A 13,179-nucleotide genomic window follows, 5' to 3' on the forward strand; every position below is an offset into this window, starting at 1 on the left:
CTTTCTCTCTCTAACTAGCCATTGGAGAAATGGGTCAAGGCAAAAGTTGTCCCAAATATGGACAAAGAAATGGGTAAAACCCAAAATGGGGAAGAGTTTGGATAAAAAATTGGAGAGAGATTTTTGCGATTTTTGCCCCATTTTTAAATTTGAGTCTTAAAATGGGTCAAGGCTGGAGATGCTCTTAGTTCCTAGATCAGGGCCAATGTCGGCGTTCAAGTACTGCTGAATATTTTGTGATCATCAAAAGCTCAAACAAGAAATTTGGAACTTTCACATATGATGATTAACATGTGTTGTCTACGTCCCTGACTTCATGTTTTTTTCATGGTGATTTCTGTATTTGCAGATTGATCGGATGTAGTTAAGCTACATGGAAAATGTTGGAGTTTCACAGTAGAGATCATTATGAGTCATTGGCGATGCACCTGGGCGTGTATGTTTTGGCAACTTTAGTTGTAGATGAGCCACATGGAGCTTTCTGAGAGCATTTTTTGTGTAGTTTGTTATGGTGATGCACAACTGCGGCTCGTGTGTGTTTTGACGACTTTAGTTGCGAATGTTTGAGCTTGATTAATGCGATTGGGTATTAGTTTTTGAGAACCTAATTAATTAAACAATGCAACGTCCACTCGTTTTTGTAGCTCAATGCTTATATTACGGAATACTTTAGACTTGATATTTGACAGCTTCGGGATGTATTTTGTTGTGGGATCGATATGCATGGATACGTGAATGGATTTATATAAATATGTTTTGTTTTAGTACACACCAACAAATGGACTGAATTGGTGTATTTTGAGTTTTACTGGCAGTTAACTACTGCCATTTTTGTTTCCCGACAGTTTATTCTACGGCAGTTACTGCCATTTTTGTTTCCCTGACAGTTTTTTCGACAGCAGGAGAGTTTTGTCGTCATTATCACCGGGAGTACTATTATCGGCGGTTTTGGAACTTTTTCCCGCAGGTTTTTAATGCCGCTAAAGCCAAATTGTGGCGTAGTGTTCCCGGAGTTGATTTATAAAAAGTTCCACAAAGAGAACCTAGAGGACCAAAACGAGACATTTTTCTTTGAACAACAAAATGTGACATTATCCACCAATATTTTCACAACCCTCAAGCTCAATAAAAAAAGTTCCATTTGTAACAAAAATGACTACAAAATAGCCCGGAGATGGTTTAGATAGATATCACGATTTATGAAAATCTAGTAATTGCGGTGTGATCAGGTAAATGCGGCAATCATACTTGGGGTGTGATCAGGTAACATGGGTTCGAGTTCCTCTAGTGATGGATTGCAAATGGTTCTTTCTGATGGGCGTAGCAGTTCAATAACCTTTTCAGCAGCCACAATTTGTTCTTCTCGAAGAGCTTCATTCTCTATTAGATCCCTGCAGCATCATTACCAAGGAACAATTTTAGCTCATGAGTATTAGCCCCTTTGAAGTTTGAAACAATGACCCCTCGATGCAAAATAAAACAAGTAATCATACTATATCATCTCATGCAAAGATTTCTAAAACCTTTGTAGTTTGGTAGCTAATTAACTTCTTCAATGTGAAAACGGATGAAAGTCTATGGGCAAGTATGGCCAAGGAAACAAAAACTCTTACATGAGCAATGATGCCAGTTTTGTAGGGGTACATGCTTGAAAGAGAGCTTCAGGAATTACAGATGAATCCAGAAGAATATTGGGAAGGGAGATGTATGGTACTTTTGCTTTATAACGTATCAACCATTCAGTCAGAACATGGGCTCGATAAGCAACAACACATGGCAACTGTGCGAGTTGCATCTCCACAGCCACTGTCCCAGACGTACATAAAGCAACCTTGCTCGCCTGCATGCCATTTAATTAAGCTATCTAAGAATCATGAGTTTTCACCTAGAACAATTCTACGGTTAATATACGTTAAATGCACTGTAATACATCCTTAAACACAAGCCTAACAGAGGATCCTAGCAGGGGCTTAACTTCTTATATTTATAGTCTATGCACATGAAAAAGAGTAGGCACCTAATGATGGATTGTACACAGAAGGCCTTGTCACATGAGAAACATCAGATAGTGGTACCAAAAAGGCGACAATAACCTAAACATCTAAACAAAGGTGATATGCACTAATAAGTACAAAAGAGTGAAATAAGATGGTATCCACATACCCTCCTCGTAAACAAGTCTTTTTGGGACCCAGTCATGCTCACTGGGATGTGACCGATTACATGGAAAATTCAGAAGATCAATTGTCATAAAAGAGTATCCACTCAAAATACGTACAGAACAAAATGGGGAACTCTTTTATTGTTAACAATGTGTCTGTAAGTCAATTTCTCTTTATCTGCAAACAGACTAACATGAAAGGGTTTTGTCTGGCTTGGTCATATAGTACCTAATTGAGTTGCAGTTAAGCTAAGTAACTCTCTAAGATTGGTGGGAATACGGGTCCCTCCAGCTCAACTAGAAGCTTTCATATCAATTGGCTTACACCTTTGGAGATTGGTTTATTTTTGGCATGCTTCCTTTGCTTTTACCCATAATATTCCACAAGGACATGCATTTCATGCAATTAGTTGTTCCCCTGCTTCTGTTAGTCTAGATGTGATCGAAGCAGTTTCAAGTGCTCGAAAAATGAACCGAAACAAACATGGTTACCTCAACAAGTTATTTCCCTTCATTCTTACTCTGCATTATTATGGAATCTGTTTTATAAATACTCTCCAGAGTATCATACTGTGCATTGTTACAGAATCTATTTAATATGAAGTATGAACTATCAAGAGTGCATTGGCAAAAGAAGACAGTGATCTTACACTTAGCGCATCATACTTCATGTGAGGTGATCCTCCTGGAATCAGAATCACAGGTATAGGGCACTTATGAACAACTCTGTTGATATAGTCTTCCATGTGCTTATTAGGTGCCCCATGGATCACCATAATCAACTCTAAGAAACAGTCTTTTAATAGCTTCATAGCGCTGAAGAAGATTGGAAGCATGCGGTTTAATTACCTCTTGTAATCTGCTTCCAGGAAATAATTGTGGCTCCTTCAAAAGATAGAAAAAGAAAATCAGAAAGACATAATGAGGTTCAAGTATTAACTGGATAAGCTACTACAGTAATTTTTTTTCCAATGGGAGACATTTCCTAAACAACACTTATAAGAGTTGAAAATGGAGAAAGTACATAAACACACACCAAATAGCGTGGGGAAAAAAGGAAAAGAGAAAATAAAACTAGTGATGGTGGCTAAATTATTTTGCATAAAATCCACAGGGAAATATTGAGGATTACCAAAAATCCGGGCTTCATACCAATACGCTCTTCTGTGGAAGCCTTGGTACAGGGAAATATAAATTACGAGAAACACTGAAGACTACGTCGGTGAAGTAGCCCACCTTTTAGAGAGAAATCTGAGAGTTGGCTCCCTTCCAAAAAGGGCTTAGAATTTCCTAACCTGAAGATATTTCATGTTTACTTCGAAATTTGTCAGAACTTCCTTGCACCTTCCATCCTTTTTCTACATTATTCTTCCCCTAAAGATGAAATCCATCCACAAATAAGTATTTGGACTACTACACAGGACATTTGGACAATGTCAACAGGACAGATATTAATTAACATTAAAAAGCAAGTTAAATGACTGCACAATCCTGATCTCGTAATATAGGAACCGAATTAATGAACATCAATAATTGTGATGTCAGAACATTGCAGAAGTACCAAATTCAACTCCAAAACATCTTCAAGTATGGGGTGGCCCACAAAGGTCACAGCTAGTCCATTCAATCTGCAAACTTCTGCCTCGAAAGGTAGTATGCACAAGACATGATCCACGAACTCAGATAGCCCTTTGAGCATTGCTTCACCCCCTTTCCATGCCCAAAAAGACGGCGCTACATAGTGAAAGTGTGGAGGACTAACCAATCCCTGTTGACTGTATTTAGCTGCAAAAAGTGTTTCCCCAATTTCCTACACAATGCTTTGGTGGTATTTATTCATATGTGATCCATATCACTCCTTTTCAAATCCAACATGTTAGCCCAAAGGTTTCTATAGAATACCTTATTGATTTTGATGATAACAAAACATATTGGAATTGAAATATAATTAATATTGTGACATTTGGTACTCATTTGAACTCATGTTTATTTTGTAGGATTTGGTTGAAGTACACTAGAAACATTGCTACACCGAATCACTATCTTTAATAGCTAAGATAAATTGAAAGGAGGAAGATTAAGGACAAATCTTCTCCTAACTTCATTGGCTAGAGATTGATTCAAATGGATGAATTATTGGGTTCATGATTTTATATTTCCATCCGCTAATGGAACTTCCCAAGTTACAAATGTCTCAGTGGCAAAGAAATGGAAACTACAATGGTTGATTGGTACCTAAATTGATTCTAACGGCTAGTGCAAGGGATGAATTTGTGTTGACTTGATTTTGGTTCTAACGGCTAGTGCAAAAGAAAAGGAAACTACTTGCATGGGATAATTTTCCAAATATGAGGGCGTGCCTCTAACGTTCAAATTATTCTTCTTGGTTATAAAGAGAAGTCTGACAGAGGAAGCAATAGATAGAACTCTTGAAGAAAATTGCTGTGAGCCATTACTTGAAAATCTATCAGTCATACAACTATAATCTTCATCTTGATATACACTCGTGTGAGAGTTCTTATTTTGATCTTCATTGTAAGAGGGAATTGTACACCCTTGTTCATACTTGTGTGAGAGATCTTTTTGTGAGTGGTTTTGAAGAGAAAATCACTTGGTGATTAGGTGTTACTAGCACCGGAGTCAAAACTAGTTGGGTTAAATGTGACTAGCACCGGAGTCAAAATTAGTCGGAGCGATTGGGGATAGATTGCTCGTTGTAAAGGTTGTCTAGCACCCGCAAAGCTAGAAGATTGTAACTATTGGAGATAGTGCAGCAAATCCCGAGTTGGACACTTGGGGAGTGGACTAGGCCGTGAAGTTGCGGACCGAACCACTATAAATCCTTGCGTTCGATTCTCTCTTCCCTACTCTCTTTACTTTCAGTTTTGCATATCTATATTGCATGAGTAGAATAGAATATCATTGAAATTATAATTGTAGTTGAATAGATTGCAATTTGTTTTTTAAAATTCCGCGTTGTCACGCCCTCGATTTTCAGCTAAAATAATAGTATATTTTTCATAACAAAAGTCTTCCTCTCAAACTATATTTACCCTTAACTGTCATGCCAAACCAACTAAAGAATCAAAGTCTCTCCTTCTTCTCTAAATTTTTTTTTTTTTACATAAAGTCTCCCAAACGTTTACAATTAAATGAGTTCCATAATGATCAAGGAGAGGAATTTACACATAGCTTTACATACGTTCAAACCAAAAGTTACTACATTCAATTGCAGGTGAAGTACACAGCATGAATTAGACTAGATGATAAGCAACTCCTTAATAATTCCAATGAAGCTCCCAAGAGACGTCTCAATGTGCACTCCATGCAATCCAAGCTAGGTGCCATGGCGAGTACCTGAAAGGATAGGGTGAGCTACACTAGCTCGTAGAGATATCCATACCTAAATTGCATGCAGAAGTGAAGACAGATCACAAGGGAAAACATTTTCCAAAAGCATACGTGTTTTGTCAAAAGTGAAGCTCAAAATGTCATGCTCACGCTGGAAAATATTTAACTCTATTTCTCAAACACCAACACTCTCACCCACACACACACCAATATTCTTAAAAATCTCAGCTTACCGCTACGGCATTACCCAACCCAATCCCTGCTTTTTCATTTTCCATTTCAATGATCTAAAGATTAGTCTGAGTTCTTTAACAAAATGTTTTCACTTCCTTTTCTCATACAACCAACCAACCTCTCACCAAAAATATACACACTAGGCATGTAGAGCTAGAACATAAGGTAAGCAATGACAAGTCGAACAATACCGCACCTCAACAACAAGGAAACTCATCCGTCAATCCCAAATCAAACTTCAAATCTCAACATCTAGCAAAACTCCTCCACATTAAGATTTCCCTTATAAGTCTGACAAGCAAATACCATACATGAAACTCTCACAATGCATCACACCACGAGGCACCACTTATACATTCACACAGAACTGCCCATCACACATCAGGAGAACAAGCCACAAGGATTTGGCAGTCTAAAGGGAAAAATAAAAGAAAACATGTATTGACACATTAGACATTCCAAGTTACCAACTCAAACTGACATTTTCAACCTTAGTTTGATAATAAATAATAACAAGATTCTCCGTTTCACCATGTCACGTGTTTCGATTTTATTTCCGGGCATTAAGGACCCCATACGTCCTATGTTCATTTCGGCATCACACCTTTCGGTAGATCCGTGGCTTTCTTGTGCACTTCCGGGCACTAGGGACCCCCGTGCGTCCACTAAAATCCTTTCGTTCAATTCCGGGCTTTTGGGACCCCCGTGCGTCCACTAAAATCCTTTTGATTCAATTCCGGGCTTTTAGGACCCCCGTGCGTCCACTAAAATCTTTTGAATCAATTCCGGGCTTTTAGGACCCCCGTGCGTCCACTAAAATCTTTTGAATCAATTCCGGGCTTTTAGGACCCCCGTGCGTCCACTAAGATCCTTTGAATCAATTCCGGGCTTTTAGGACCCCCGTACGTCCCATGTTCGGCATCACACCTTACGGTGGATCCGTGGCTTTCATTATCGTTCAATTAGTGTCACATATTCTCACTAACAAGCAATCTCTTTATCCACCGTTTCTCTAATCCCCACACATAGCAAAACACATCTCTCACACCAATACTTAGATTCAGTTACACGTAAATAATCTTGTCTTCATCATTTCAATAAAGAAAGCACAAAAACCCACATCCTTCACATTGTAAATCAACCATTTATTTCACATCTCATATTACCACCTAATAGACCCCCTTTGTGACATCTCCATTAAGAGTCTAATTCGCAAATACTTATAACGATCCTCATCTTTGTAGTACCCATCAATGCTTAACAACCATGCACTCATGCCAAGTGATTCACCAAATCCTGTTTAACTCACTGCAAGTATCCTGCAAGCCCAGAGACTCAATCTCATGGAAAGACATCGAATAATTTACACATCGCGTCAAACATTCTACAACTGAATTTATCATCGATCGTATCATCCATCTAATCCATTTTCTATTCCAATCGTTTACAAGTATTTTAACCCTTATGCTCACTAGTTCTCATATCCCAATTAAACAACATGAATTCCAGGGCAACACTTAAACAATTGAAAAGTAGACTTCTTCTTCTTTGAATCCATAGGTCATACATCAAAAACAGAGTTCGGGTAACCTAACTACGGCCTTGCGATTATAGCTTCAACATAGCAGTAAAAACTGGTGCAAGGCAGAATTTAGGTCAACTTTGGGTGCAAATCTGTTATCGCTCGGACATACCCATGATGCATGGGATGTATCGTTGGAAAACCCTATGTGTCTAGTTTCTAACAAAACAGACGGTGCGTCATTTCAAGTCCCGAGCTAGGAGTTATGGCCATTTTACCAAAGTCTACCTGTGCTGTCAGATTCTACGCGGAAATAAGTAAAATTGATTGAAAAATCATAACTCTTCCAACTTAAACCCAAAAATATTGAAACCAACGCCAAAAGTCGCACCACTACAAGCCCTACACTCAGTAAAAATCCCAGGTTCAGAAACAAGAGGAGATTAACCCAACAATCAAAAGAAATACAGATTCGCAACCATTTTCGCCCTAGTCGACCAACCCTACTTTAGAAATTCACCAAAAATTGTATACTTGACCAAATTACTTGATTCCAACACCAATCTCTTCTTAACTTAAATATGCAACTCCTGTAAAAGACCCAAAGCCACCCAAAGTGTTCATCATGCCCAGAAATTTAAAAGAAGACAGCCTCGCACAGATTCGTACATCCAGCAAACAGTCAGCATTCAAAAATTCATAACTAATTGTGTGATTATCGGTTTTGCATGATCTTGGTACCGAAATCTTCGTATTGAAACGTACTTTAACTGTTATGAAGATACCAAAAATTGATTCCTAGCAGAAGGGCTCCCAAAAGACAGATTACCAAAACCCACGAAATTTTCAGCATGCTCAAGATTTATTCAAGACTCAAAATAGATAATCAAACTTGATTCTTGTACATCCAACTAACACTTAAACATGTAAAGAAAGGTAGGAGATCCCTACCTCGAGGGTTAGAAGCAAGCCCGAACATGGAGGAAACTTCGAAGTGCTCCGATCGTGAATTTTCTTCGATGGATAGGAAGCTCTCGTCGCGTAGAACAACTTTAGTACTTGGGATTTTTCAAAAGTCTCACTCATGATCGATGAAATCGAAGAGAGAAGGTGAGAGAGGTGAGAGCCGAGAGAGACGCCGGAGAAGAAGAAAAGAAAGGAAAGGAAAAGAGAAAAAATAATCTCCTGCTCCCCTTTTTTTTTTGACTTATATAGCACAAATAACACTTTCACCCTTTCACTCCTATTGTATCACGCCAACTCCCACAACTTCCAAGTCATCTCACATTGACCCAACTCATATCCACATTGTTATACATACTTTGATAATCCAAATACATATTAAACATTTAAAATTTAAGAAAATAATTATGGGTCTCTACACGCGTTATATTTGAGATACCCAATTCACCCCCCTCTTGGGTTGTTATTTGGACCAACAATTGGTATCAGAGCGGGGCTCTAATTATTTTGTGACTTAATCGTCTTAGGGTAAGATCTATGGCAACCCCTTATGGCACCTTCCTTCCCGAGGGCCAATCGAGCAATAGACCTCCTTTATTTAGCGGGTCTAACTACAATTATTGGAAGGCTAGAATGCGTATTTATATTCAAACTGACTACAAGTTATGGAGAGTTATTATTGATGGGCCGCACCGTCCTACCAAAACCGTTAATGGAGTAGTAGTTTCTAAAGAGGAAAAAGAATGGGATGCGAGTGATGTTAAAGGAATTGAATTGAATGCTAAGGCTATGAATCTATTATATTGTGCATTAGATCCTAATGAGTTTAATAGAGTCTCTGCATGTGAATCGGCTAAGGAAATTTGGGATAAGTTAGAAGTTACGCATGAGGGTACTAGTCAGGTAAAAGAATCAAAAATTGACATGCTTGTTCATAAGTATGAATTGTTTAAAATGCAGCCTAATGAATCCATCTCTGACATGTTTACTCGCTTTACTGATATTATTAATGGCTTGAAATCTCTTGGAAAGTCTTACTCTAATGTTGATCTTGTGAGAAAGATTCTTAGGTCATTACCAAAGCAATGGGAGCCAAAAGTGACGGCAATAATTGAGGCCAAACAAGACCTCACAAATTACAGCTTGGATGAGCTTTTGGGTTCTCTTATGACTCATGAAATCACGATGAACTTGGAGGATAATGGAAGCCGTAAGAAAAAGGACCTTGCTTTTAAAAGTGAAAGTGAAGATGACTCCGAATCAAGCGGTGATGAAGATCTAGCGGTAATCACAAGAAAGCTCAAAAAGTCCATGACAAGAAAAATGCGAAGGGTAAAAAGAATTTTAGAAAAAGATGGTTCCAAAGAAGAAAATAGCAAGAAAAGAGACATCATATGCTACGAGTGTAAGAGGCCGGGCCATTTGAAATCACAATGTCCTGAAATCAAGAAGTCAACGAAAAAGGCAAAACGAAGAGCAATGCTTGCAGCATTGAGAGAAATTGATCTGAGTAGTTCCGAAGAAAATAGTGACCAAGAAGTTGCTAACCTATGCTTGATGGCACATGGTGAGGAAGAGGTAAACTCTAGTGATGATTTTGATGAGCAATTTACTTATGATGAACTGTTAGATGCTTTTGAAGAATTGCATTCCAAGTTTAAGAATTTGAGTTCCAAATATAAGTCTCTCAAAAAGACAAATTTTTCCCTCTTAGCTGAAAATGAATGTTTGAAAAATGAGAAAGATGCCTTGAAAGGGAAAATTGAAGAAGTTTGTTCTCCAAAAGAGATTGCAAATGATTTGGTATTTCAAAATAATTTGAGACTTGAAAATGATGTTTTAAAAAATGAGGTTGAGGATTTGAAAACATCTCTTTCTAAGTTTGTTCAAGGAAAAGAAAATTTGGATATGCTTCTTGGAAAACAAAGAGGTGTTTTTGACAAAGCAGGCATCGGTTTTAATCCAACCAAAAAGCAAAAGTTTTATCAAAATTTGTTTGTGAAATCAACTTCTTCTAGTCATTCTTACACTTCTTGCAACTATTGTGGAATGAATGGTCATTTATCATATTCCTGTCCTATTCGTAAAAATATTTGTGTTGGAATGAAAAAGACATGGGTTCCTAAGCATCTTGTTACTAACCCTCCCGGACCCAAGAAAATGTGGGTACCAAAGAACTACATATGATTTATTTTTGTAGATTGTCGTGCGCTCAAAGGCATATGTTTAAAGATGGTTTTTAGACAACAAGGAAAGCGACTGTTTGTGATGGAGTCAGCTCAACAGATTGGTAGAGTCAACTCAGATTCGTATGGTATGGTTAGAAATTAGCAATTTTAGTTGCTCAAAGTTCTAATCAATTTAAAGGTACGTACTGATTTTGATGACTTTACTCGTGCAAACTTGAAAAGTTTTTTAAAGCATGCTTAAAAGCCTTTATGAAAATATCCTTTCCAATTGTTTTCAAATGGATAACTACTTTACTGTATTCTGTCTTTATTAGTCCTCCTAATTAATGTTTATTGGAATATTGTTAATATGGTCATAAAGTTTTTCAAGTAGAGACAGCTTATGAGTTATTCACAAAGAAGGATTAATAAGTGTGGATTGACAAGTGCATCATATTGGTTTGATCTGCGATATGATCCAAGAATGCAAGCTCAAGGGAGTTTTAATCCCTATACCAATAATGACATGTGCACCTTATCTGTTCAATACGCAATACATGCGATTCCGGACATGCAAATTCGAAGGGAGTTTCAAACTCTACGGGGATAACCAGAAATTTTGCGGAGTATCATGAACAAAGGTTCCCCTACTTTTTGTTGATGACAAAGGGGGAGAAATATAGTGAAAGACAAAGGGGGAGAAAAAGCTCAAGCAAGGATGCATAAATTCAGGGGGAGTATCTTAATTCTTTTGTCATAATTATAATTCTGAATTTATTTGAATAAAATCATTAATGGTTTGTCATCATCAAAAAGGGGGAGATTGTTAGCCCAAAGGTTTCTATAGAATACCTTATTGATTTTGATGATAACAAAACATATTGGAATTGAAATATAATTAATATTGTGACATTTGGTACTCATTTGAACTCATGTTTATTTTGTAGGATTTGGTTGAAGTACACTAGAAACATTGCTACACCGAATCACTATCTTTAATAGCTAAGATAAATTGAAAGGAGGAAGATTAAGGACAAATCTTCTCCTAACTTCATTGGCTAGAGATTGATTCAAATGGATGAATTATTGGGTTCATGATTTTATATTTCCATCCGCTAATGGAACTTCCCAAGTTACAAATGTCTCAGTGGCAAAGAAATGGAAACTACAATGGTTGATTGGTACCTAAATTGATTCTAACGGCTAGTGCAATGGATGAATTTGTGTTGACTTGATTTTGGTTCTAACGGCTAGTGCAAAAGAAAAGGAAACTACTTGCATGGGATAATTTTCCAAATATGAGGGCGTGCCTCTAACGTTCAAATTATTCTTCTTGGTTATAAGGAGAAGTCTGACAGAGAAAGCAATAGATAGAACTCTTGAAGAAAATTGCTGTGAGCCATTACTTGAAAATCTATCAGTCATACAACTATAATCTTCATCTTGATATACACTCGTGTGAGAGTTCTTATTTTGATCTTCATTGTAAGAGGGAATTGTACACCCTTGTTCATACTTGTGTGAGAGATCTTTTTGTGAGTGGTTTTGAAGAGAAAATCACTTGGTGATTAGGTGTTACTAGCACCGGAGTCAAAACTAGTTGGGTTAGGTGTGACTAGCACCGGAGTCAAAATTAGTCGGAGCGATTGGGGATAGATTGCTCGTTGTAAAGGTTGTCTAGCACCCGCAAAGCTAGAAGATTGTAACTATTGGAGATAGTGCAGCAAATCCCGAGTTGGACACTTGGGGAGTGGACTAGGCCGTGAAGTTGCGGACCGAACCACTATAAATCCTTGCGTTCGATTCTCTCTTCCCTACTCTCTTTACTTTCAGTTTTGCATATCTATATTGCATGAGTAGAATAGAATATCATTGAAATTATAATTGTAGTTGAATAGATTGCAATTTGTTTTTTAAAATTCCGCGTTATATTTGAGATACCCAATTCACCCCCCTCTTGGGTTGTTATTTGGACCAACACAACAATTACATATAAAATTACCGTGCAGCTGCTTTAGGAGACGAAAGGAGAACCCCTTGGAGTCGTAGCTCTTTATGTTATTGTTCAAACCCAATTTAAATTATCTCAATCGGAGTTCTGAGCAAAGAGTTATGCCCGAAAAATACTTGGTGACAAAGCGTAATTCATAAATTTCGTCACCAAAGGATAAATTTTTCGTCACTGAAAACGTAAAAAGAAGACGAAAATATTTTTCGTCGCCAAATTGGTTCATTTGGCGACAAAATATTTTTTCCGTCACCGAATAGTTATCTTTGGCGATAAAAAATAATTTCGTCTCCTTTTTTACTCTTTTGGTGACGAAAATTTTATTTCGTCACCAAATAGGAGCCTTTGGTGACAAAAATATCTTTTTCATCGCCAAATAGTTATAATTGGTGACAAAATAATTTTGTCAAGGAAGTTATCAAAACAGTGACGAATTTATTTTTTTGTCGCCAAATATATTCATTTAGCGACGAAATTAAATTTTGTCGCCACTTTTTCGTCACTAAACATACTTTTTCTTGTAGTGCCACATCTCATGATTTCACACAATTTATTCCTTGTTTTTTTTTTTTTGATATATTTTTGACCACGTTTTAACGTTTCACATTACCCATAATCACCAGAGCCTCCTTCCATATAGAGTGTTGGGTCTGAGATCATTATTAAACAAAGGCACGATGCCATTCAGTATCCAAAAGGATTTCCTCAGTACCATTCTCGTTAATTCTCAATCCACAAGGTAGTTTAAAATCAATTCTTCTCTGACTCAAGA

The 13,179-nt window shown here is 37.4% G+C and overlaps 2 protein-coding genes across 3 annotated transcripts in view; one reads left to right on the plus strand and one right to left on the minus strand.

The window, feature by feature from the left end:
- Nucleotides 1-13,179, plus strand: part of LOC131322986 (probable LRR receptor-like serine/threonine-protein kinase At3g47570) — a 48,914-nt gene that overhangs the window by 10,945 nt on the left and 24,790 nt on the right. The gene's annotated exons all lie outside the window — the stretch shown is intronic.
- On the minus strand, nucleotides 2,881-12,436 carry LOC131322994 (probable lipid-A-disaccharide synthase, mitochondrial). The gene is made up of 4 exons (XM_058354605.1): nucleotides 12,402-12,436; nucleotides 3,723-3,971; nucleotides 3,457-3,535; nucleotides 2,881-3,046 (listed from the first exon to the last, which is right to left on the minus strand). The coding sequence occupies exons 2-4, from the start codon at nucleotides 3,858-3,860 to the stop codon at nucleotides 3,003-3,005; spliced, it is 261 nt and encodes an 86-aa protein (XP_058210588.1). The 5' UTR covers nucleotides 3,861-3,971; nucleotides 12,402-12,436; the 3' UTR covers nucleotides 2,881-3,002.

Source organism: Rhododendron vialii, chromosome 4a (assembly GCF_030253575.1).
Source record: "Rhododendron vialii isolate Sample 1 chromosome 4a, ASM3025357v1".
NCBI lineage: Eukaryota > Viridiplantae > Streptophyta > Magnoliopsida > Ericales > Ericaceae > Rhododendron > Rhododendron vialii.